This window comes from Bos mutus, chromosome 8 (assembly GCF_027580195.1).
Source record: "Bos mutus isolate GX-2022 chromosome 8, NWIPB_WYAK_1.1, whole genome shotgun sequence".
Classification (NCBI taxonomy): domain Eukaryota; kingdom Metazoa; phylum Chordata; class Mammalia; order Artiodactyla; family Bovidae; genus Bos; species Bos mutus.
The window spans coordinates 40834477-40860682 of NC_091624.1; the positions used below are offsets into that span (position 1 = coordinate 40834477).

At 48.9% G+C, this 26206-nt stretch overlaps 1 protein-coding gene across 8 annotated transcripts in view; it reads left to right on the forward strand.

The window, feature by feature from the left end:
- The window catches only part of GFRA2 (GDNF family receptor alpha 2), a 249901-nt gene that overhangs the window by 125104 nt on the left and 98591 nt on the right, over positions 1-26206 (forward strand). For all 8 annotated transcript variants that reach the window (XM_070375517.1, XM_070375516.1, XM_070375519.1 and 5 more), the window contains one exon: positions 15116-15470. In XM_070375517.1, coding sequence (XP_070231618.1) covers positions 15116-15470 — 355 coding nt within the window. The remainder of the gene's footprint in view (positions 1-15115; positions 15471-26206) is intronic.

Here is a 26206-nt window from a genome sequence, read left to right on the forward strand (position 1 = left end):
ATGACAGAGGAGTCTGTTGCTCTCATGGAGCTTACATTCGATTAGCTTGAGACTAAGAAAAACCAAATAAGCCAACAAGCAAATTCTCAAAAATAAGTGAGATAGTGATGAATGCTGAGTAAGGATTAAAATACAATGAGGAGCTAATTGTCTTGTGGCTACTCTGGATTGGAAATGCCCAAGTATGATTCCCGGGATGGATGCTGCCGTGGGAAATTCTGGGAGTGGCAGAAGGAACAGCAGGTAAAGGCCCACAGGTGGGGACCCGTGTGGTGGAGGGTGAGACTTCTGGAAGGTGGGCTGGGACAGTGATGATTTGGGAGGTGGGCACAGAGGTGGGCAGGGGCCAACTCCCTGAGATGCCGCAGGCAAGTTAAGGAGTTAAGATTTCCTTTTAAGAGCAATGAGAAACCTTTGAGGATTTCAAATACCAGCGTGGCACAGTATGATTTATGTTTTTGAAAAGGTTCTTCTTGTGCCATGGGAGGGTGGATCGGGGGCAGGGAGAGCCTGTGAGCTGTTGCAGTGGCTCACGTGCTATGACAGAAAAAGAGGAAAAGATGCACAGAGCTGGAATCTACTGGGATCTGATAATTTAGGCTTGAACAACACTGCTACCACCGTTTACTAGAATGGAGAAGGTGACGGAAGGAGCAGGTTGGGGCGGGGAGCCGAGATCCAGGGTTCTCTTTCAGCCACATGGATATTGAGATGCTAGTTAGACCTCCACCTGGAAATGCCAAGTAGGCAGTTGGATGTAAGCCCAGAGTTCTGGGAGAGGTCAGAGTTGATATACAGATTGCGAATTGTTAGCATATAGATGGTACTAACAGCCATGGGATCATGAGGTCACTTAGGGAGAATGTAGACAGGGAGGGAGGCAGGGGCTCTCCATGCAGAAGAGGCTGAAACCAGGGCCAGTGATGAAAAGAGAGCTGAGTCAGGCAGGGAGGCTGAGTGTGGAGGGGCAGCTGCTGGGCAGGGTAGCAGGGACTGGGCAGAAGGGAAGACAGTGAGCTGGGTGTGAGGTCATTCATGAGCGGGGGCAGCAGATAACAGTGCCAAGGAGGAGTAGGGGGGTGGACTGGTATCAGCAGTCCTATAGGAGGAGAAATGGCCCAAAAATGGCCCTGAGGAGAAAGCAGGACCCCCCACCACCTCTGGGCTCAGTGGTCAGCTGTCTATAAGCTGCCCCATGGTCACTTCTTCCAAAACCAGTATGCCAAATGACCACATCACTGATTGATTTTACCAATTTATGGATCTGCCAAAACTTGTTTCTTTTCATTATTATTATTTTACTTTTCCCCCCCCTTAAATTTATTTTTTGGCCATGCCATTTTGCATATGGGATCTTAGTTCCCCAACCAGGGATGGAACATGTGCCCCTTGCATTGGAAGCTCAGAGAGTCTTACCACTGGACCACAAGGGAAGTCCTTCTTTTCATTATTTTTAAAGCTTTTAGAAATGCACATTTGAATGATTTTCATGGCTTCTGAAGATTTTTCTTTTTTGCAAATGGTCTTCACTGTTGTTTTTTAAGATATATTCAGCTTTTCAGGAATCTAAGCATTGGGAGTTGATGTTGACTTCTTAGAGCAAGAAAGGTATATTGCATAATCAGTAAAAAAAATTTAGCTTATGATTGGTGCTTCTAATCCTACTTTCATTCACCAGAAATAAAAGAAACTGACAAAGAATTAAGGTGAACCACACCAATATGAAATGGCTCAATTTTGGCTTTTAACTGTTATAAACAATTAAAACTGATAGGCTGTTGTGGGAAAAGGTATGAGAATGCTAAAATTCCTAAATATTAAAAATATTGTACCAAGACTATATTTAAAAGGACAACGAGCATTCAAAAGTGGCTAAAAAGTCCCTTCAAATGTGAAATACTCTAATGAAGTTTTAATTTTTAATTATTAGAAACATAAAATCAAGACTGATATGCCATTTACAGAAAGAATTCTGACAGCAGTTACAATTTGTCAAAATATAAAATGATATTCAAAAGCAGTTGATTTCTTTTAGAATTGATTTGCCAATTCAATTTGCCAATGACAATTGATTTGTCATTCATCAACTTGACTTTTGGTGGATTGGCCTGTTTCCAAAAATGCAGGTGCCCGGGAGAGTCCTGGTGTGGCCGCGTGCTGTGAGGGGCTGAAGGTGAGGGTGAAGTTTCAAGAGAAAATCGAGTGTGATAGGAAGCCTGGACTACGACTGCTGGGGCCTATGTGAGGAGGGTGGGCACCAGAGCTGTGGGGGATGAAGCCTGGGGTCCCACCGGATCTCTGGGCCTTGAATGACAGCCAAGCACTGGCAGGAGTGCATGCTGGGATTGGCCGGTCATCTCCTGGGAAGTTGAGTTGTCTTTTCATGCCGCTTCCTGCTGGGTGATGTGGGGCTCCAGGCCACCAATTCCGGTGGTGTGGGGGCCAGGGGTGAGAAGGATCGCTGAGGTCCTGCTGTCTCAGGCTTCTCAGATAAGCAGAGGGAGCTCTGAAACCCTTCTCTTGCTCACGAATGGGGAGACTGGGGGCCCTTTTTGCTTTTTGTGTGTGATGTGTGAGGCTGGAGAGAGAGGCACATTGGACAGGCCACTTTCAGCAGGGCCGTGTCAAAGCAGAGGGATGGAGGGGAAGGTCTTTCTAGGGAAAATAGTCTTTAAAAAAAATTTGGGGGGAATTTCTTGGCAGTCCAGTGGTTAAGACTTTGCTTTTCGATGCAGGGGGTGAAAGTTCAATCCCTGTCTGGGAAGCTAAGATTCCACATGCCTTGGGGCTACAAAACTTAGAGCAGAAGCATTAGTGTAACAAAGTTCAATAAAGACAAAAATAGTCCACAAAAAAAATCTTTAAAAAAATTTTATGCAGTTTTTAAAGGTTACTTTCCGTTTATAGTTACTGCACAATATTGGCTATATTCCCCGTGTTGTTCAATACATCCTTGAGCCTGCCTGCTACCCGACAGTTTCTACCTCCCACGCCCCCACCCTGTGTTGCCCCTCCCCATGCCACCACTGGTAACCACTAATTTGTTCTCTATATCCGAGTCTGCTGCTTTTTGGTCATATTCACTAACTTGTATTTTGTAGGTTGCACATAATAAGTGACATCGTACAGTATTTATCTTGTCTGACTTATTTCACTTGAAGAATGCCCTCCGAGCTCATCCATGTTGTGGCAAATGGCAAAATTTCATTTTTTTGTAACTGAGTACTATTCCATCTCACACACACACACAGATGCTTGTGTACTCACTTGTGTCTGACTCTTTACCACCCCATGGACTATAGTCTGCCAGGCTCCCTCATATATGGGATTTTCCAGGCAAGAATACTGCATTGGGTTCCCATTTCCTTCTCCAATACATACAAATACATACTTATATATATGTATATATATATGTGTGTATATATATATATATATATATATATACAATGCAGACCTGGGTTCGATCCCTGGGTTGGGAAGATCCTCTGGAGAAAAGAATGGCTACCCACTCCAGTATTCTTGCCTGGAGAATTCCATGGGCCGAGGAGCCCAGTGGGCTACAGTCCATGGGGTCGCAAAGAGCAGGACATGGCCGAGCAACTAACACACACTGGAATATATACACACACACACACACACACACACACATGCCACATCATCTTTATGGCCACTTAGGTTGCTTCCATATCTTGGCAATTGTAAATAATGCTGCAGTGAACATTGGGGTGCATGTATCTCTTCGAATTAGTGTTTTTGCTCTTTTCAAATGTATACCAAGGAGTGGAGTTGCTGGGTCATTTGGTAGCTCTGTTTTTAGGTTTTTGAGAAACCTCTATACTGTTTTCCACAGTGGCTGCACCAATTTACATTCCCTCCAATAGCAGGGACCACATTCTTAAACAAGCATTTTTTGCACATGTGCTGTGGGCTGGAAACTGCTGGTGGTATTTGCATCTGCTTTATCTCGTTGTTATCGTTCCCTAGGATGCTGTGAGTGAAAGTCGTGTCCTACTCTTTCCGACTCCATGGACTACACAGTCCATGGAATATTCTAGGCCAGAATACTGGAGTGGGTAGCCTTTCTCTTCTCCAGTCTTCCCAACCCAGGAATCGAACCAGGGTCTCCTTCATGGCAGGTGGATTCTTTACCAACTGAGCTATTAGGGACGACTTCCCTGGTGGCTCAGACAGTAAAGCGTCTGCCTATAATGCGAGAGACCCGGCTTTGATCCCTGGGTTGGGAAGATCCTCTGGAGGAGGAAACAGCACCCCACTCCAGTACTCTTGCCTGGAAAATCCCATGGATGGAGGAGTGTGGTAGGCTACAGTCCATGAGGTTGCAGAGTGGGACGCGACTCAGCCCTTCGCTTTCACTTTATCCCGTTGTAGTCTTTAGTGCAGTTCTGTGTGTAGACAAGGTGGGTGTTGTATCCTCATTTTGCAGATGAGCAAAAAGAGGCGGAAAGAGGTTGTATTACCTGTGCACACTTGCTCTGCTAGTCAGTGGCTCACCGGATCCTCCAACTCCCCAAACACAGCTGGGAGTCCCTGGTCTTTATCACCAGTGCAGCCCCAGGCAGGATGGGCAGGGATGTTTGTGCAGCCTGCAGAGTCAGCCTCAGGCCAAGGGGAAAATTTCCATTTGTTACTTGATTATAATCTCTTGTTCACGCTGGAATGTAAGCTCTAGGAACAGGAGTTTTGCCCATTACTTCTCCAGCAGTGTTCTGTATGTAGTGGATGCTCAGTACCTGACTGTTGTAAAAGTTAGTGAGTCTTGAGGGAGAACTGGGCAGGGTGGCCCCACAGGGCAAGAAGCATGGAGGTGATGGTCAGGGTGACTGCCACCCGCAGGGAAGGTGGGTTCCTCACATAGAAATTCTTCTCCTTACCCCTTCCTCTGCCCTCCTCACCCTTCCTGCCTTCCATCCAGCCCTGCTGAGAGTTTGTGAAGTCTACATCTCATTGTTGAGTGCCTCTCTGTCCCCCTTGCACACCTTATTATCTGGACTCAGTTGACTGACCTCCTTTTTGAAACTCTTGTCTTGGTTTCCATGGCACCAGTATCTCCTGATTGTCCATCACCTCATGGTCCAATCTCTACTAAATGATGGCTCCTTGAGCTCTGTCCTGACCACGCCTGTCCTCTTCTTTGTTTTCATCCTCGTGTAGTTTTATGGCTTTAAATAGCCTTCATTGTCGGTCATGCTCAGTTTTATCGCTAGCTCAGACCTCTCTCCTGAACTCCAGCCTCCATGATCCTCCTGCCTTTCAACCTCACCACGTGGACATCTCATAGGCATCTCAGACATCAGTTGAAAACATTTTGTTCTGCCCCTTTTTCTTTCCTCCAAGTCTTTCCTGTTTCACAAAATGATTCCACCATCCACCTAAGAGTTTTCCTTGATTTCTCTCCTTCTTCCCTTTCAGCATCCAATCCATCCTGTTGGCTTTATCTCTAAGTTATTTGCAGATTGGGCTCATTTTTTGGACATCTTTGTAGTCTTCACTCTTTCTAAGCTGCCACAGTCTTTCACTGGCTACTACAACAGCCTGGAACTGGCCTCCTCTTTAACCCTCACCCCTTCATGGGAACTCTGTCTTCCATATGTCAGGCAAAGTACTTGAGGTTGGGTGACTCCCATCCTTAAAATACTCTAAGCGCTTTGCATCTTAGAATAAAATCTGAAGTTCTTATGCTGCCCTGCAAGTCATGTGTGCCCTCTGCTGACTGCCCCTCTGGCTTCTTCTCCCTCTTACATTTGTTTCATCTACAAAACTCCAGCCATTTCCCCTTCCTTTTGCCTGTAAACATGCTGAGCTCAGCCTGCCTCAGGACCTTTGCACATGCTCTTCCTTTTGCTTGGGATTCTCTGACTTGGGTTTGTTTCCACGTTTCATTCCTGCCCATCATTCTTTCTGAGCTTGGATGTCACCTCCTAGGACAGCCCTTCCCTCTTCCCTCATTCTCTTCTGAATTCTACTCACTTGATTTTCTTCATAGCACTTATAACACTTTAATTTGCCTTATTTATTTGTTCATGTGATTATTGCCAGTCTTCCTCTCCCTAGAATAAAAGCCCCTGGAGAGCCCGGACTCTCTCTCTCAACTCACAGCTGGATTTCTAAGGTGTGTCGTCAGCACGTGGAAACAGCTGTTGGCTGACAGCTGCTTGGCACACTGGGATTTGTTGCTGTGTGTGGAGGAGGCAGGTGCAATTGTGAGGCCTTGTGTGTGTGTGTGTGTTGTGGTTGTGGTGTGCATACATGCTGTTGCGTTTGCACAGGGCAAGCTGGACTCCTCAGCTGGTTTGTAGAGACAGGGTGGGACGGGGAGCTTCCTCCTTCCCTCCAGACCTCAGAGCCCTGCACAGGTCTGTGTATGGGGGATGGGAGTAGGCAGGAGAGTCACAAAACACAGAAAACCAGGTAGTTCAAAGCCTGTCATTTTCCAGGTCAGGAAACGAAACCCAGAGAAGGTCAGGCTTCACTGGGGGCTTCCCACGCTTAGGAGAGCAGAGATGGAATTAGGGCCCAGGTTTCTGACTCCCACTTTAGGGGCCGAGCTGCAGAGCATGGCCCACAGGCCCAGGGTCAGCTGGAGGGTGGACGTGGCGGCTGGGAGCAGGGTTTGGGGCAAGGGACAAGCGTGGCCGTTTCCTGGAAGGTCAGAAGGGAGAGCTGAAAACCGTGGGTCCCGTTGCTTTGAAGCCTTGTGGAAAGAGGAACATCTTATTTTTGCTTCCCCAGGGAAAGGCCTATTTGTGATTGGAAGGTTTACCCTCATGGGCTTTTTGGTTGGGGTGAGAGTGAAGCCCCTGGGGACATGCCCTGGTAACAACAGAAGCCCATAAGCTTCCTCTGTTGAGGATGGGTTTGGTTGACTGTGGGTGGGCTGTGGGGTGTGTGTGCTTGGGGACCAAGCCGGGGCAGCTCCGCTTCTCCTGTTACTCTCTGGTTCTCCACCTTTGGAAGGCAGCCTCAGCATCACGCAGAGTTGTGAAATCCAGCTCTCTGGGTGCCAGCCACAGATCTCTCCACTGCAAGCATCTGGCGTGGGGCTGGCTGAGCCTATGTGAGTAACAGGCAGATTAAGTGAGTCACAAATGCACCAGAGTTTGAGAACTTTGAATCAGTTACTTCCCTCCATGGACAGGCACATTGTTGCTGGAATGGGAGATGGGCATAGGGATAAATATTTTAATTTCAATAGCTGTGCATTTTAAGAGGTCTTGGAAAAATTCAGAATTAACATAACGGTTATCATGCAGGACCAATCTAGGTAGGTATTCAAAAACTTAAAAAGTGAATATTTCATTTTGTTTAAGAATTAAGAGATTAAAAAATTAAATATTAGTGCAAGTGTACTGGTGATGTTGTTCATTTGTTAAGTCTTGTCCGACTCTTTGTGACCCCATGGATTGTAGCCCACCAGGCTCCTCTGTCCATGGAATTCTCCAGCAAGAATACTGGAGTGGGTGCCATTTCCTCCTCCAGGGTATCTTCCTGACCTAGGGATTGGATCCAAGTCTCCTGCATTGGCAGACGGGTTCCTTACTACCATCTGAGCCACCAGGGAAGCCCACTGGTAACATGGCCAAAACCATATAGGTGGTACCTGGTAACTGTGGTTTGGTAAGCCTAGTTCTGTAAAAGCAAATATTCAAGGATATCATTTTGAATGTTTGAAGACAGATCATCATTGGCAGGGCAGAGTCCCAGGAGGGAAGGGGGTAGGTGGATGAGGCTTGGCAAGGGTGAAGCTGCCCCTCCACAGTGGGGCTCCTCCTTGCCCCGCCCTCAGGGGGAAGCCAGATTGTGTCCCCAGGGACTGGAGCTGGGAGAATGTGTTTTGGGAAGTGCCAGGCGTGGTTAAATCCCACCTCCCTTTCCCAGGAGCAGCTGTTACCATTTATTCCTTGGCCCGTTGGGCTGGCACAGGCCTGGGAGGAATTTCCTGCTCCTGAATCCCTGGCAGGTCCTGTGTGGTCTGTGCAGGGATGGGGCGGGGTAGGGGTGGGGTAGCAGGGACCTCCCTCCCTGCTTGTTTGGATATTTTGGTTCAGGAGCCACAGCCCCACACTGGGCTGGGGGAGGCTGGTATTTGCAATCCAGCATCTCATCCTTTTTCCCCAGTGGAGAGTTTTTTTTTTTTTTTTTTAATATTTATTTATTTATTTTTGGCTGCGCTGAGTCTTTGACGCTGTGGGCTTCTCATTGCAGTGACTACTCTTGTTGCCGGGAGCATGGGCTCTAGGGTGTGTAAGCTTTAGTAGGTGCAGCACACAGGCTCAGTAGTGCAGCTTGTGGGCTCCAGAGCACTCAGACTTCAGTGTTTGTGGCGTGTGGGCTCCGTAGTTGTGGCACACGGACTTAGTTACCCCCACGGTTTGTGAAATCTTCCCAGACCAGGGATCGAACCCGGGTCCCCTGCATGGGTAGGCAGATTCTTAACCGCTGGACCACTAGGGAAGTCCCCCAGTGGGGACTCTTGAAAAGGATAGCATAACTTTTTGGACTCCTGAGGTTTGTTGTTGTTCAGTTGCTCAGTCGTATCTGACTCTTGGCGACCCATGGACTGCAGCACGCCAGGCTTCCCTGTCCTTCACCATCACCCAGAGTTTGCTCAAACTCATGTCCATTGAGTTGCTGATACCATCAAATCATCTCATCCTGTGTCATCCCGTTCTCCTCCTGCTTTCAGGAGAACCCTAGGGACAGGTGCCTTAGTGCAGATGCAGGGGCAGTGCATGGGCTGGGGAGAGGCTGTGCCAGGCCTGTCTGCCTGGGCAGTTCGTTCCTCACTTAACAGGTCAATCAGAGCAGCCCAGCCCCAGGGCCTCTCTCCAGGGTGGAGTGGGGCCCTGTCATCCACCCACTGGCCTCTGTCTCCCCTCCAGGAGGATCAGAAGGGGCATCTTCCTGGTAACTAGGCGATTGTTACTATCGCCACCTTTGTGTGTGTGTTTCTAGGAAATTTACCAAGTTTTGGCCCAGGGGTTTACATTTCCCACCCCCTTAGCAAAAGCCCTTAGCAAAAGCTTTCACTCTTCACGCTCCAAGTGGAAGCCGTGAGGCTATAATTACATTGCATTTACTCGGGAACTTGCTGAGGGGAGCGGGAGGGTGCACTCGGGAACCTGAAAGCAGCCAAGGGCCTGATTTAGCTGCTGTTAATTCGTGGTTGTTGTCCCGCTCCCTCTGGGGACCCTCACAGCCTTCTCTTCCTTCACCTCAGGCCCCAGGCTGTGTGGCTGTTCGCTTCCACCAGCCAGCATCCTGACAGGTGCACTGGAGGAGAAAGAGCACCTGGCTGGTCCCGGAGGGCCCTCCCATGGAGGCGGTGCCCCTGGAACAGGCTTTGTGTAGACAGGCATCCTTGGGTCCTTGCCTGGCCTGGGCAGAGTGGCTTGGCAGCTGCTCAGGGAACTGCTTGGAAGGGCACATGTCCCCCCCGCCCCTTGCTGCCCCAATTCCATGGCTGAAAACCCTTGCCTGGCTCCCCAGCATCATCTCTGGTGGTCCCTTTTCCAGACTCCATCTCCAGGCATGCTGCATTGCTATAGATTCTTGCCAGCCTCTGATCTTGCTGTTTGTTCCCTCTGCCTGGGACCCCCTTTCCACTCTTTCTGCTTCCTCTGCCTCACCCCGTAGATTGCAGCAGAGCGATCCCTGCTTCTGGGACCTTCTGGTCTGGGCAGGATGATTTTCTCTTGGCTCCTACAGGTAGCACCATGAACTCCCTGATACATGAGCATCACCTTGACCTTGACCCCAGCCATGGGTCTGGGGAGGTGTCTGGCACTTGGTGGATCCTCAATGAAGATTTGTTAATTGCAACCTAGAGGGGTGGGATGGGGTGGGAGGTGGGAGGGAGGTTCGAGAGGGAGAGGACATAGGTATGGTATATCTGTGGCTGATTCATATTGAAGTATGGCAGAAACCAACACAGTACTGTAAAGCAATTGTCCTTCAATTAAAAAATAAATAAATTAAAAAAATATTTGTTAATTGAATGTGTAGGAAAATGAATCTTGATTCCCTTTCTGCCCTAATTCCCCTTTAACTTTTACAAGAAGGGGAGAGGCATGTTTTTTTTTTTTTTCCTTCCTGCCTTCCTGCTTGCTGTTGGTTAGGCAGGGTGTTGGGAGTGAGGTCTGTCTTTGAAGATTGCCCCCTGGCTTTCACTTCTGAGCACTACTGGGCTGGGCCCCACACTGATGCTTTTTTAAAAAGATTTTTTGATGTGGACCAATTTTAAAGTCGTGGGGCAAGTTTTGGCCATGAGGCATGTGGGATCTTGGCTCCATGACCGGGGATCAAACCCGCACCCTCTGCATTGGAAGGTGAAGTCTCGACCGCTGGACTTCCAGGGAAGTCCCTCCACGTTGATGTTTGGACGTGGTCCTGTACTGACTGATATCCTGGTCCTGTGTCACTTTTGGCTTCCTTAATGTTATTAGCCAACACGTTTTGAACATTTATTATGAACGAGTGAAAGGAAAGAAAGTGTTAGTCACTCAGTCATGTCCGACTCTGTGCGACCCCATGGCTCCTTTGTCCATGGAATTCTCCAGCAAGAATACTGGAGTGAGTTGCCATTCCCTTCTCTAGGGGATCTTCCCTACCCAAGGATCAAACCTGGGTCTCCTGCATTGCAGGCAGCTTCTTTATCAACTGAGCCATCATCATGAGGGAAGCTCATTATGATCTATAGATACTGTTCTAAATACATTTATTCTTTTACCCACCACACACGGATTCAGCCTTCACTATGTACCAGACACTGGCAACCATGGATACACCAATGAGTGTAACTGACACACCCCCTGCTTTCATGGAGTTTGTATTTAGTTGAAAAATACAGATGAATAAATAAGTATATACTGTGGCAGATGGTGATGAGTGCTCTGCGGAAGAGATTGGAATAGAGGGTGAGGGGAGGGACTTGTTATTATGTACAGGATGGTCAGGGAGGACTCACAGATAAGGTAACATTTGAGCAGAGACCTGAAAGGAGTGAGGAAAGGAACTGTGTGGTCATAGGGGTGGGGGAGAGCATTCTAGGCAGAACGCAGCAAGTGTAAAGGCTCTGAGGTCAGGTCACGAGTGGCACATCCCAGCAAGAGCAATTAGGCGAGTATGGTTGGAAGGGAGTAAGTGCAGGGGAAGTGAGTGTGAAGTGAGGTCATATATGGCAGCCCTGGCTAACAGAAGTATGTGTGAGTCACATGTGCCCTTCACATTTCTTTCTTTAAAAAAATTTTGTTGGCATATAGTATAATTAACAACTTGTAAGGTTGTTGGTTTCAAGAGTTCAGCAAAGTGAATGAATTATATATACATCATGTATCCACTCCTTTGTAGATTCTTTTCCCATATAAACCATAACAGAGTACTGAGTAGAGTTCCCTGTGCTACACAGTAGGTCCTTATTAGTTATCTATTTTATATATGGTTACATATAGTAGTGTGTATAAGGCAATCCCAGTCTCCCAATTTATCCCTCCCCCACCAATTCTGAAATTTCTCCCAGCTCCATTAAAAACTTAAAAAGAAGCAAGTGAAATTAATGATATTTTTATTTAACACACTATATCCCAAATATTATTGCTTCAACATATAATCAAGGAAAATGTGATTTGAAATGAAATGCTATATTATTTTTTCTTATTATGATTTCAAAATCTGGTGTGCACATCTCATTTCGGGCTAGCTTCACTTCCTGTTCAGTGACCATGTTCAGGAGCGCCCACCATATTGGATGGCAGGGATGGAGAGGCCTGTGAATGAGATGGGGCTGCCACTGGAAGCTTTGGGGCCTGGGAGCATTATCTTTGCTTTAGGTTCTAGAAGGTTTGCTCCAACTGTGATCAGAGAAGACTTCTGGGGGTGGGCAGGGGGTGGGGGTGAAAGGACAGAGCAGGGAGACTGGAAAGGAGGCCCTTACCAGTACGCAGTGACAATGGTCAGGACCAAGGTGGTGGTGGTGAGGATGACTGGATTCTGAATATAACCTACCAGGTCTTTCTGATGTGGATGAGAGAGGAGTTTAGGAAGGGCAAAGATTTTTGGCCTGAGCTAGTGGAAGCCTGGGCTTGTTTTTTGGAGGGTTGAGGAAGACTGGGGGTGGGGATGCCCCTGGAGGAGCATGTGGAGTGTGGCTTGAGATGCAGGTGTCAGCCTTCCAGGTGGAGCTGATGGGCAGGCAGCTGGACGTCTTGATCTGGGGTTCAGAGTGGAGGTCTCTGACCTGGCTGGAGGTATAAATTTGGGAGTTGACAGCGTACTGATGGTGTTTAGGGCTGAGCGTGAGTGAAGGCCCAGGGGAGTGGGTGCATATAGAGAAGAGGGGCCTGAGCCCTGGTGGAGAAGGTGGAAGCAGCGAAGCAGGCCTGGAAGGAGAGCTCACGGAGGCAGCATGAAGGCGTGAGGGAAGGGGGCTGGAGGAGCCACCAGCTGTATCCAGTGTGCCGGCGGGCACAGCAGGAGGAAGCCCTAGGGTCTCTGATCACTGCCAAGTGAGAAGGGAAACCCCAGGCTGCGGTGGGTCTAGGAGAGGACGGGAGGGGAGAAGGTGACCACTGGTACAGATGACTTGTTTGAGGGGTTTTGTTTAAAGAGGAGGAGAAAGATAGGTGAAGTGCAGTGAAAGTTGTGTTCAGCTCTTTGTGATCCTGTGGATAGTCCATGGAATCCTCCTGGCCAGAATACTGGAGTGGGTTGCCATTCCCTTCTCCAGGGGGTTTTCCCGACCCAGGGATCAAACCCGGATCTCCTGCATTGCAAGCAGATTCTTTACCAACTGAGCCACCAGGGGAACCCCTTTAGTAGGGGGTATGTGATCACAATTTCCTTTTTTCCTTTAAAGATGTTCAGTGTATTACCTGATGGAGAAAATGTAGTAACAGGGCAAAATTATCACAAGAGAGAGAGAAATGAGCTGATCATACTAACAGCAGCGCGATGAGGTAGGTACTGTTTTCCAGACAAGGAGACCGAGTAAAGGAAGGCCTGGTCACTTGCTCAAGGCCACCCAGTGACAAGTATCAGGACCAGGGATCAATGCAGATGCCTCAGTTTTAGAATGTCCAGTCTTAATTACTCTGTTGGTTTCCCAGCTAGATTTGTGAGGTCTTTGAGAGGATCCTCATCTCACACTTCCATGTCCAGCCCAACACCTCGAAGGTAGAGGGCTGTGCATAGGTGGGACTTGATCTTTAATGATCGAGTGATCAGAACACTAGGACCTGGGCTGGAAGTGCCATGGGAGGGTGGGTGTGGCGTCCCCGTAGGCCTTCCTACCCTTGTGGGGGTGGGGCATTGAGCAGACAGAAATACTGAAAAGCATTTTTTGGGTGGATGAGGAATGAATGAAAACCTATGGCTTTTCATCCTGAGCCGGTGGCTGTCTGTGGTGTACCACGGTGCTGGCTGGATCTGGGCTCCTGCTCAGGTTTGGTGCTTGAAGTGTGCTTGAAGATTCCATTCAGTTCTCACTAGCATGTCATGGAGAGTGAGAGGCGCCTGCAGACTGAACTCCTGCTTCTCTGCTCTGTCATCAGGATGGACAAGAGACACTCTGTGGGTGGTGGTGGTGGGTCCCTCTGCTGTGTGTTCCTCTCAGAACAACTGAGACTTGGGGGGTGGAGTGGACACCACAGAAGGAGCCTGACGATTTACGGGATTACAGCTTTGTGCCCAAGATGTTTTGCTCTGCAGACAGGGGCACAAAGCTCAAAGCCACGGCTCTAACGCCAAGGTCCCAGCATTCAGCACATCCGCACTTTGCTTGATGAGGGCTCAGCCCTGCTGGAGTCCAAGGCTGGCCTTCAGCCTTCTCCTTACACTGCCGAGCTCGAGTCCAGTGCTTGCTTTCAGTGCTCTCGGCACAAACTGGGCACAGTGGCACCCCCACACCATGGGGCCTTTTGGAATGTGTGGGGACAGTTTCAGTGGTGACAGTGGTGGGGATGAGGATGGTGATAGTTGTTCTGTTTGTACCCTGGCTACTGAAGATCCTAGAGTGGGAACTTCCTAAGGGCTGGCAGTGCCCCTGATCAGAAGCCCTGTTCACGTGTGTGGCTGTTGGGTGCCCAGGGACCCGTCTTGCATCAGCTGCCACCCTGTTTTGTGCTCTTGAGCCAGTCCCTTTGTTTCCCCATTTCCCACTTTCATGAACAGAGCCATGAACACCCAGTTGCTTGCTTTTTTTGTCTTGTGATTTTTTTTTTAAAAATCAAAGTATAGTTGATTCACAATATTGTGTTAGTTTCAGGTGTATAGCAAAGTGATTCAGTTATATACATATATATTTTTCAAATTATTTTCCAGTATGGGTTATTACAAAATGTTGAATATAGTTCCCTGTGCTACACAGTAAATCCTTGTTGCTTATCTGTTCTAAGTATAGTAGTTTGTATCTGTTAATCCTATACTCCTAATTTATCTCCCTCTCCCCTTTCCCCTCTGGTAACCATAAATTTGTCTTCTGTGAGTCTGTTTCTGTCTTGTATATAGATTCATTTGTATTATTTTTAGATTCCACATATAGGTGATATCATATAATATTTGTCTTTCTCTGTCTGACTTGCATCACTTAGTATGATAATCTCTAGGTCCATCATGTTGCTGTAAATGGCATGATTTCTTTCATTTTTACGACTGAGTAGTATTCCATTGTATATATACACCACATCTTATTTATCCATTCATTCTGCCTGTGGACACTTGGTTATTGTAAATAGTGCTGCTTTGAACATTGGGGTGCATATATCTTTTTGAATTAGATATAATCTTTTCTGGTTATATGCCCAGGAGTGGGATTGCTGGATCATATGGTAGTTCTATTTTTAGTTTTTTTAAGGAAACTTCATACTGTTATTGAAATAAATTTTAAATAAGGCTTTGGATTAACAGTTGTCATCCTAAAAGCACACCATACATACGGCTTACTCTGTGGACCCACATGTTAACTCACTTGATCTTAATCACAGCCTTAGGCAGGAGGGCTGCTAAATAATCTCCATCTAACAGATGAGGAAGCCAAGGCAGAGAGCACAATGACTGGGGGCTGTCCCCATCGTGGGCTGACTGCCCCCTTCCTTCCCTCCAGGGACAGGGGCAGACCCGGCGGTCAGCACCAAGAGCAACCACTGCCTGGATGCCGCCAAGGCCTGTAACCTGAACGATAACTGCAAGAAGCTGCGCTCCTCCTACATCTCCATCTGCAACCGTGAGATCTCGCCCACGGAGCGCTGCAATCGCCGCAAGTGCCACAAGGCCCTGCGCCAGTTCTTTGACCGCGTACCCAGCGAGTACACCTACCGCATGCTCTTCTGCTCCTGTCAGGACCAGGCGTGCGCCGAGCGCCGCCGCCAGACCATCCTGCCCAGCTGCTCCTACGAGGACAAGGAGAAGCCCAACTGCCTGGACCTCCGCAGCCTGTGCCGGACAGACCACCTGTGCAGGTAGGGGCTGCTGCAGCTCCGCGAGGAGCCGGTAGGGGGCGCTCGGCCCGCTCTGTGTTCCGGTGTCTGCTGGGCTACCATCGTGAGCTGAACAAAGAGGGTGACTGGGATATGTGCAAAATGTATTGTCATCCATCCATCCATCCATCCATTCATTCATTCATCCATTCATCTGTGCATTCCTTTATTCAGTACAGATTTATTGTGCTGTGTGCCCAGCTTCATGCTAAGCGCTGTGGGGTGACCAAGATGAACCACTGTAGGAGCTCCTAATTTAAAATCAGAGACCCTAGAACCTGGAGTAAGAGAGGACCTTCAGTGACTTTAAGTCCACCTTTCCTCCTTTAAGGAAGCCCCAGCCATTATCCCATTATCCCAGTGAGGTCCTCTGACCATCAGGGAAGGGCTTTTGCACACCCCAGAGGCAGCTCCTTCACACTGAGAGCTGAGCTCAGCAAATGTTGGATGGAGTGTGGAGCATCTGATGGTCCTGGGTCTGAGTCCTGACTTTTCCACTCACTAGCTGTGTGGCTTGGAGCCTGTTTTTCAAATGTCCTGAGTCTCCATTCCTTTACTCGTGAAATGGGAATAAAACACCCACATCACAGCATTATTATGAAGATTAGATGACATGTGTGTTAAAGCTTAGCGCAGAGTTTGGCATAAATAATTGCTTAATGAGTATCTAATTATTTGGAAGGAAGGTTTGTTTTGTTAAAACGAATTGAAATGTGTGTCCATAATTCTCCTGTTTTTCCTGTTTGTTATTAACATATATATTGAGCCTCTGTGGCATCCAGTGAGTGGTTCTAAAGCATGGGCAAGCAGAGGTGAACACAATGCTCTTTGAGTAGCACCCAATCCAGAAGGGTGACAGAGGAGGGGAGCAGGGATCCCATTGCCGTGGGCTGAGAGCTGTGGGCTCCCGGATTCAGGTGTGTACAGGGAGGGCCTTGCCTCAGCCTGGGGATACAGAGGACAGGACCTTAAGCTGAACCTTGGAACATGAGAATGAGAAAGCCAGGGAGCGAGTCTGGCATGCAAATACAAGGAACACACAGTGAGCCCACTTCTTGTGGAGGGCAGCTGTTAAATGGACGTATGGATGAAACATCTTTTTCAGATTATATCTTGTGTTACTTGTATGTGGGAAAAGTGTATGCGAAGGCTGGCGGGTAGGAGAGAGCCTGGGGTTATGGGTCCCTGTAGGTGGTGGGTGCACGTGGAGCTGGGTCCTGGGGAGGGGAGGTCAGAGGTGTGGTTGCTGGGGAGATAGCAACTGTGATAAGCAGATGAGCAGAGCCTGCTTACTGCATCCCAGACAGCAGTCTTTTATACAGTTTATCTCATTAGTTCTTGCAAGAAGGCTATGAGGAAGGTTCTGTTATCATACTTATCTGCCAAATGATCAAATAGAGGAGGTAACTTGCCCAAGGTCGCACAGCTCCCTTGTTTCAGAGCTGGGCCCTATCTCCAGTGTTTTCCTCCAAAGTAGCACCCTGGTCTGGGTGCTGTGGGCACCCAGATAAGATAGGGGCTGTGGGCATGGAGAGAAGTGTGTCAGTTCAGTATCCATGAATCAGTATCAGTGTGTAAGTGTATGAGCATATCAGTATTAGAAGTGTATCAGTGTGTGACAGGCCTGGGGACTGGTGGAAAGTTCCCTGGAGGAAATGCCATTTCTCTTTCATTTTCTCCACACTTGGGATGGCTCAGATGGTAAAGAATACACCTGCAATGTGGGAGACCTGGGTTCGATCCCCGAGTTAGGAAGATCCCCTGGAGAAGGGAAAGGCTACCCAGTTCAGTATTCTTGCCTGGAGAATCCCATGGACAGAGGAACCTGGTGGGCTACAGTCCATGGAATTGCAAAGAGTCGGACAGGACTGAACGACTTTCATTTTCACTTCCACTTTACTCCACACTTCGTCCTGCACATAGAGCCTGGCTCATGGCAAGCACTCTGTGAACATAGTTGAATGAATACGTGAGTGGTGGCCACCATGTTTCCTCGTTTGATAATTAGGGGGCAATGGAGCCATTCGACAGGCATGTTGAATGTGCAGCATGGACTATTGCCATGCCCAAGATGTCTTGGGGGCATCTGAATCTATGGTCCTGGAGCTCAATGAAGAAGCTGGAGTGGAGGAATGGGATTGGGGTTGTTTCGGGGATCTGGGAGAACAGGGCTACAGAGGGAAGGGAGCTCCTGGCCTGTGTGGCTGAGGGGAGGCACTGCCTTGGTTTGGAAAATGAGCTGGAGTTTGGAGAAGGACTGATCCCTGTGGAGCTGGAAAAGCCTGAAGAAGGTGGGCTTTTCTCTTGCTTACTTAAAGAAACATACCTTATTGCCTACAAAAACGATTGGGGTGGGCTTCCCTGATAGCTCAGTTGGTAAAGAATCTGCCTGCAATGCAGGAGACCCCAGTTCGATTCCTGGGCTGGGAAGATCTGATGGAGAAGGGAGAGGCTACCCACTCCAGTATTCTTGGGCTTCCCTTGTGGCTCAGTTGGTAAAGAATCCGCCTGCAATGCAGGAGACCTGGGTTCGATCCCTGGGTTGGGAAGATCCCCTGGAGAAGGGAAAGGTACCCCCTCCAGTATTCTGGCCTGGAGAATTCCATAGACTATATACAGTCCATGGGGTCGTAAAGAGTTGGACAGGACTGAGCGACTTTCACTTTCAAAATGAATCTATGAACACAACAAGAGGATGATTAGAGGTAGAAAACTCGGGCCCAGAAAAGGAAGTCGGGCACCAAGGCAGCACATGTGTGCTCTAGGGTGGGGGTGGTCCTGGGCTGGGACTCAGCTTCCTGAGAGCTGAGAGAAAGTCAAGACTTGATGGGGATATCACTCCCAAAATGTGATGGGAGGAACCTACTGATTATTGAGTGGAGACGTGATTCTCCTTGTCCTGAATGCTGCACTGACCTTGTCAGGCTGCATGACACACAGCGTATGTGGGTGACAGGATGGATGAGGGCCTGGAGGGGCTAGAGGCCAAGCCTGAGTCCAGGATCAGTGACCAAAAGCTGGGGCATTGGGACTAAGGCCAGGTGTACCAGGGCTGTGGGCAGTGGGCCTGGCATCAAGCCTCAGGTGGATGTCTCTCTGGGGTCCTGAGCAGAGCAAGCTTGGGAACACTGGCAATCCCTCTTATTAGTGGTGTTTTAAGGGAGAAGGCAATGGCAACCTACTCCAGTACTCTTGCCTGGAAAATCCCATGGAAGGAGGAGCCTGGTAGGCTTCAGTCCATGGGGTTGTGAAGAGTCAGACACAACTGAGCGACTTCACTTTTACTTTTCACTTTCAATCATTGGAGAAGGAAATGGCAACCCACTCCAGTGTTCTTGCCTGGAGAATCCCAGGGACAGCAGAGCCTGGTGGGCTGCCATCTATGGGGTCACACAGAGTCGGACACGACTGAAGTGACTTAGCAGCAGTAGCAGCAAGGGAGGAAAAGACCCTGATGTTGGGAAAGATTGAAGGCAAAAGGAGAAGAGGGCAGCAGAAGATGAGATAATTGGACTACAACATTGATTTAATGGAGATGAGTTTGAGCAAACTCTGGGAGATAGTGAAGGACAGGGAAGCCTGGTGTGCTATAGTCCATGGGATCACAGAGTTCGGACATGACTGAGCGACTGAACAACAAGGGAGCACAATACACATAGCTCCTAAAGAGATGGGAGAGCATGGAGCAGGGTGTTTAAACAAGACTATCGGAGGATCAAGAATGAGGTGTCCCAGGACCTGAGGGCTGACAGTTTCTGAGAGGCACTGAGCCAAGCCTACGAGTGCCATGCATCCTGCTGTAAGTTTAGACAACGGCAACTGTGGGAGTCCCAGGGAACATGCTGCATCTGGATTACTGAGTTGGGTCCCGTGTAGGAAGTTCCAGGTACTCCCAGATGTGGCTGGGTGAGCCTCTGGTCTAGAACCAGGGTGTTCTTCTAATGCATCTTCCACAACTCCGGTCCCACCCAGCTCCCATCCCCAGGCAGATTTAAAGTGTGGTCCTGCAAGTGGGACTCCAATGGCTCAGCGGGTAAAGAATCTGCCTGCAATGCAGGAGACACAGGAGATGCAGGTTCAATCCCTGGGTTGGGAAGAGCCCCTGGAGAACAGAATGGCACCCCACTCCAGTACTCTTGCCTGGAGAATCCCGTGGACGGAGGAACCTGGTGGGCTACAGTTCATGGGGTTGCAGAGTCGGACACGACTGAGCGACTAAGCACGCACCTGCAAGTGGGAGGACCAGGGATGGAGGCAGAACCTGAGTTTAGGGTGAGTCTGGCAGGACCTGGGGATCCGTTGCAGTGTGGCCACGTATCCTTGGGGAGCTCTGCCTGTGACTCAGTGTGGGAGGTGGGTGGACGAGGTTGCCATGGTGACCCTGCAGCCGGGAAGCCTACCTTCTGTGCTTGCCCTACCCCTGGTCTCCTGAGAAGTCCTGGGTGACTGTTTCATTGCCTATGCCCTGGGCTTCTTCACTGATCAAACAAGGATGCTCCCCATTCTCCCAGGACACTTCCTAGTCTTTGGGTCTAAGTCCATCACACGGCTTTCCTGTCTGCCTTCTCCCCGTGTGCTTCCACTTGAGGTCATGTTTCCAGAGAGGTGAGCTCTTGGTACAAGAGGAAATGACCAGAGATGCCTCATTAAGGTAGATGGGGTGGAAGGACGGGTTTGAAGGAGAGGAGCTGACTTCTTTCCATGCTTTTGCAGGCTTGGCTTACTGACGCATGGACCCTGCCTCTGTGGTCCGTGATGAGCCCAGGGAGAGAGGAATGCCTGGGGAGGGACCCCTGGAGACCAGGCAGTTCTCCACTGTGTCCTCCCTTCCCTCCTGGCCTTGGTGACCTCCAGGTTTCTGCCCACCTGATGAGCACCACAGGTGGACATCTTGACTGTGAAAGAGGGAGAGCCCAGTGCCATTGTGTTTGGAGCAAGAACTGGGGACCCTCAAGTCTTTCTTTCCTGGTTACTTTAACGGGTGGAACTGGCGTTGATGGGGGTCATGGGAGAGCCTCTCTGGGCTGACTCTTTGGGAATGCGGCCATGGCAGGCATCTGCTAGAACATGCCCCACACTCTAGGGCTCTAATGCCCAGTTTGCACTTCACTGGACCTGTCGGCCCCCCCTCACCCTTCAGCTCTGGGACTTGGCCCAGCTGTGCCAAGGCTTTTGTTTGAGTGAATCTTGGCCCAGGACTGCTGTGGGGGGCTCTACAAGACTCCCTTCACCTGGCACGACATTAAAGCAAGCCCATTGATGTGCTGTGCACTGCCCCTAGCAGCAGGCCTTGTGCATCCCGTGTGATATTTAACAGACTCTGCTGTGCTGTCTTATGACTGTCACTAAGAACTAAACAGAAGGGCTTGAAGAAGCTTTGGTTAAACAAGGGTATTTTCCTGCTGGGGCCCCAGGGTGTTGGAAGCATTTCTAAATCCTTCCCCTGCTCTTTGGGTCAGGATCAGCTTGGGGTCAGAGGGAGGGAGCCTCTGAGAGTGGAAGCTTCCTGCTTGAGCCATGGGTCCAACTCATCTTGAAGTTTCACCCTGGGAACCCTGCCTTCTACTTTCATCTGGTTCATGTCTCATGGGCATTGAGTGCTGTGGACTTAGGACCAGGAGAGGCTTTTCCTTTCAAAGGCTTCTGATATGGAGTCTGGAAAGCCTGGAGAATCTCCTGGAATGATTCAATGGAATTTGGCTAATTTCCCTTACCCCAGCCCTTCAGTGGCCATGACCTACTTCCTTTTTAGAACAAACTTTTGGTTTCTACTTTCTCAGTTTACAGTCATTGCAAGGATGGTCCAGACTGTGTGTGTGTGTGTGTGTGTGTGTAGGGTGCGGTTGCGGGGCTATGGGAAGGATGATTGTGATTGTGCTGTCTTGTAAACTGTGTGCCTGTAGGTCTTTCTTAGAGAGGCCCCCTAGAATGCCCTGTTCTTCTTGGTCTGCCAAGAGGATATGGATATAAATAACTCAGGGCTGGCCCTGTGCCACATCTCCAGCTGTAATTTAACCTCTGGATGCTGAGGACGTGTATAAATAGTTTTCAGCCTGGGGCTACCCTAGCTGGGCTCCTTTATGCAGTGGACATTGTCCTTGTCCGAGAGGGTTGCTGGGAAGGCGGAGGGGTTGGGGTCCCCTGTCTCAGCTGTCTGCAGGGAGTGGGGAGGTGCCCCTTCAGCAAGACCCTTGCCCCCTTGCCTAGCTTGAAGTGTGTCTGGTATCTGTAAGCAGTGTAGATGGGCAGGTCTGGGTTTGATTCTTGGCTCTCTGAGGCTGTCCCTGAGCTCCTTTTGGAGTCTACAGAATCTGTTGGCTGGTGTTTTCAGCAGGTTAGCTCAAAATGGTTATTTTCATAGGTGGTTGGGGGGCTTTCAAGCCTTTCCTTTAAAAGGAGAGGATCTTGAATATCTTAAAATCATATGTAAAGTTTTATTTGTATTTTCTGGGGAGAAACTTGTTGCTTTCATTAGATTCTTAAAGGATTCCTTGACCTCCCCCAAATTAAGAACCTCTTCGATCTCCAGACGGCCAACTTGGATTGGCTGCCTAGAGGATTATGAATCTAGCAAAGGGAGCTGTGATTGATTAGTGATGCCTGCCACTGACATGGAAGGGGCAGAATCGTGGACGGGGCAGATCTGCTAGAACCCAGCTAGTCATTCCTGGGACCACTGGTTCACCAGTAGCAGGAGGAATGGGGGTCCTGGGGTCATTCCTTTATTCATTTTCTAAAAATTTTTTAAAATTTATTTATTTATTTTTGGCTGAGCTGGATCTTCTTTGCTGCGTGTTAACTCTAATTGCAGTGAACGGGGCCTTCTCTTCATTGTGGTGGGCAGGCTTCTCATTGTGATGGCTTCTCTTATTGTGGAGTACAGGCCCTAGGCACGTGGGCTTCAGGAGTTGTGGCGCGCAGACTCAGTTGCCCCATGGCATGTGGGATCTTAGTTCCCTGACCAGGGATGGAACGCGTGTACCTTGCATTGGGTGGTCGATTCCTAACCACTGGACCAACAGGGGAGTCCCTCCTTTATTCATTTGATAGCTGTTTGTTGATCATCCACTCTGGGCCAGGCTTCATGTTGGGATTGGAGAGTTAATGAAGTAGGTAGAGGCCCTTGACAGTCCAGTGACAGGACACATGTGACTGACTGCCTCTGCAATGGGGATAGAGCCACGCAGTGAACTAGATGGTAGCATTTCCACTCGGGTTCTCTTGAAATCCCAGTTCTGCTCTGCTCCCTACCAAGCCATCCCTGGGTTACCCTGGTGGCCCAGAGAGCAGCTGTTTCTTGGGGCAGATGAGCCACAGACGGATGAACCTTATTCAGAGGTCCGTCTGGCCTTGGAGCAGAGCTGTGCCCAGGAGTGCCATGGGACAAAGAGGTCACCATCCTCCTGAAGAAGACTCAACCAGCAAGGTTGCAGTGGCTGGGGAGGGGCTTGGGATCCTTTGTCTGGCCAGAGACTGTGAGACCCATCTTCTCCTTGGGGATCCCATGCTGGCTTCTGCTTCTGGCCTCATTAGGGGTCCTGCTCACCCTTAATCTTTGGACCAAGAGTGCCCAGAGTATTCCTCTTGGAATTTCCTGTGGCAAATTGACACAGGGCTGGAATGTGGAACATTGCTAAAGGCTCTGGGAAAACAAACACAGAGAGAAGCTGCAGCCTAGATATTTAGTTTGCAAGATAGGGTTTCCATGACTTCTTGCTCTGGCCACTACAGGGAGGTCAGAATGACTGGACAGACAGCACCTGTAGCTTTTACCATCTGGGCTGGTGTCTGGATACCTGGGCTCCCTAAAGCTCACACCCGAGAGAGACGAGATGCACCCCTTGTCTAGCTGAGGCTACCACTGGTGGAGTCCTGAGTGAGAACCCGCTCACCCCTGGGTGATTGGCAGGAGGAATGACCCACTGTGAGCGGATGCCGCTTATGCAGAGAGAATCAGAGTACAGGTCAGTCAGGTTTGTTCACACTAGAGGCGTCACCTATGATTGGCTGTTGTGGGTGGGGCAGGGCATGCTCTCAGCTACCCAGATGCTGCTTCGTTCACTGGGCTTCTTGATATTTCTGCTTCCACCCAGTGGATAGAGGTGTGGGCTTTTTCCTTGCTACTGTCTCTATCCACTGGGGCTGCTATAACAAAATACTATGGACCAGAGTGTTTACCCAACTTTCTTTCTCACAGTTCTGGAGGCTGGAATCCCAGGTGAGGGTGTCAGCACAGTTGGGCTCTTGGTGAGGGTCCTCTTCAGAGTAGTGTTCTCATGTGCTCTTCCTTGGCTGGTGCTCGCCCAGAGGGACTGGGTGTTTCTTCCTCTTTTCATGAGGCTGCTAGTCCCGTCATGGTGCTCTACCCTCATGATCTAATTGTGTTTCAAAGACTCCACCTCCAAACACCATCACATGGGGAATTAGGGTTTAACAGATAAATTTTGGGGGGATACAAGCATTCAGTTTGTAGCACCTGGTATGTGTGTGTTAGTTGTTCATTCATGTCCAACTCTTTGTAACCTCATGGACTGTAACCTGCCAGGCTCCTCTGTCCAGGGGATTCTCCAGGCAAGAATACTGAAGTGGGTGACCATTCCCTTTTCCAGGGGATCTTCCCGATCTGTGGATTGAACCTGGGTCTCCTGTGCTGCAGCAGATTTTTTTTTTTTAACCATCTGAGCCACCAGGAAAGCCCTAGACTTATACTTCATTCAGCGTCTGTTTGGTTCTCATCTCTCTGAGCCCTCTCATGGCCTCTCCTTCCATTGATGCATTCTATTTTTTTATGTAGACATTGTTTTAATTCTGTTGAAGTTTAGTTGATTAGCAATGTTGGGTTCATTTCTGCTGTACAGCAAAGAGATTCAGTGATACATACATACACAGTCTTTTTCTTAGTCTTTTCCATTGTGGTTTAGCACAGGACGGTGAATACAGTTCCCTCCACTATGCAGTACGACCTTGTTGTCGCTGATGCTTCCTAGAACTTGTCTGCATCCTTCATGTGGCACTGACCGTGTGGCTTTCTGTTAACACTTTATCTTCCCAATTCGGTCTCTTTTAAAAATATTCTTATATATAATATATCGAGCTGTGCTCAGTCACTTCAGTTGTGTCCAACTCTTTGTGACCCCATGGACTGTAGCCTGCCGGCCTCTAATGTCCGTGGGATTTCCCAGGCAAGAATACTGGAGTGGGTTGCCATTCCCTTCTTCAGGGGATCTTTCTGATTCAGGGATCAAACCCGTGTCTCTTACATCTCCTGCGTTGGAAGCCAGGTTCTTTACCACTAGTGCCCCCTGGGAAGCTCGAATATATAAATGTACCACTATATATATGTATACATACATAAAATTTATTTATTTATTTAACAGATATTTATTATGTGCCAGGCACTGTGCTAGACACTGGATATAGATACTGGAGAGCACAATAGAGATGGTCCACACCCCCTTGGAGCTTATAGTCTGATGGAGGAGATAGACAATAATCAAGCAAACAATGCATATGATTAACAAGCAATACAGTATATATGATAATCAAGCAAAGTATATGATTAATATCTTTGAAATGAGCAGGATGTAGAAATAGAATGTAATGGGGGAAGTAGGGGGGACCTTCTTGGGCAGAGCGGTCAGGGAACATTTATCTGCGGGGGTGACATTTAAGCTGAGACCTGAAGAGTGAGGAGCCAGAAGAAAGACAGGTGGGAGAAAGAACATCTCACACAGAGGCAATAGCACGTGCAGGAACTGGATGAGGGGAGAAACTTGGCATTTCTGGGGCCGTGAGAGGAGGCTTGTGTGGCTGGAGCTGAGGGAACCAGGGAGAGACCTACAGGCAGGGCTAGGTCGCACGGGGCCATCCCAGCCTGGGGCAAGGAGTCTGGATTTATTCTTTTTTTAAAAAAAACGTTTATTTGGCTGCACTGGGTCTTCCTTGCAGCACGTGGACTCTTCAGTTTTGGCATGTGAACTCTTAGTTGCAGCGTGTGGGATCTAGTTCCCTGATCAGGGATTGAACCTGGGGCCCCTGCATTGGGGGCGTGGAGTCTTAGCCACTGGACCCCCAGGGAGGTCCCCAGAAGCTTTTTTTCTTCTAAGTGTACTCAGGATAAATCTAGAGACTTCCCTGGTGGTCCAGTAACTAAGACTCCACGCTCCCACTGCAGGGGGCCTGGGTTGATCCTTGGTCAGAGAACTAGGTCCTACATGCTGTAACTAAGAGTGTGCATACTGCCACTGAAGATCCCGCGTGCCACAATGAAGATAGAGGATCCCGTGAACCGCAACCAAGACCTGGTACAGCCAAGTGAATAAACAAATATTAAAAATAAATAAATAAAAAGAAGGAAGCTTCTGAAGTCAACTAGTAATATTATCTAAAGTGTGATAATGGGTGATGACTCTGGCTACTGGGTGGAGAATTAAGGGAGGCAGCAAGAATGACCTCAGAGAGACCAGAGAGGAGGTTGTTTAAGTATCACTAGATCAGAGATGACAGCAGCCCAGGTCAGAGGGTGGCTGTGCAGAGTGAGATAAGTGGGTAAATCTGAGATATTTTGGAGATGGAAATGATGTACCTTGATGTGGGAGTGAGGGAGACAGAGGAGCTCAAGGAGAGCTCACGGGTTTCTGGCTTGAGCCACCTGGTGGGCAATGATGCCACTTTCTGGAATGGCGAAGGCTTGGAGGGGGAGAGTTCCATCCCAGGCG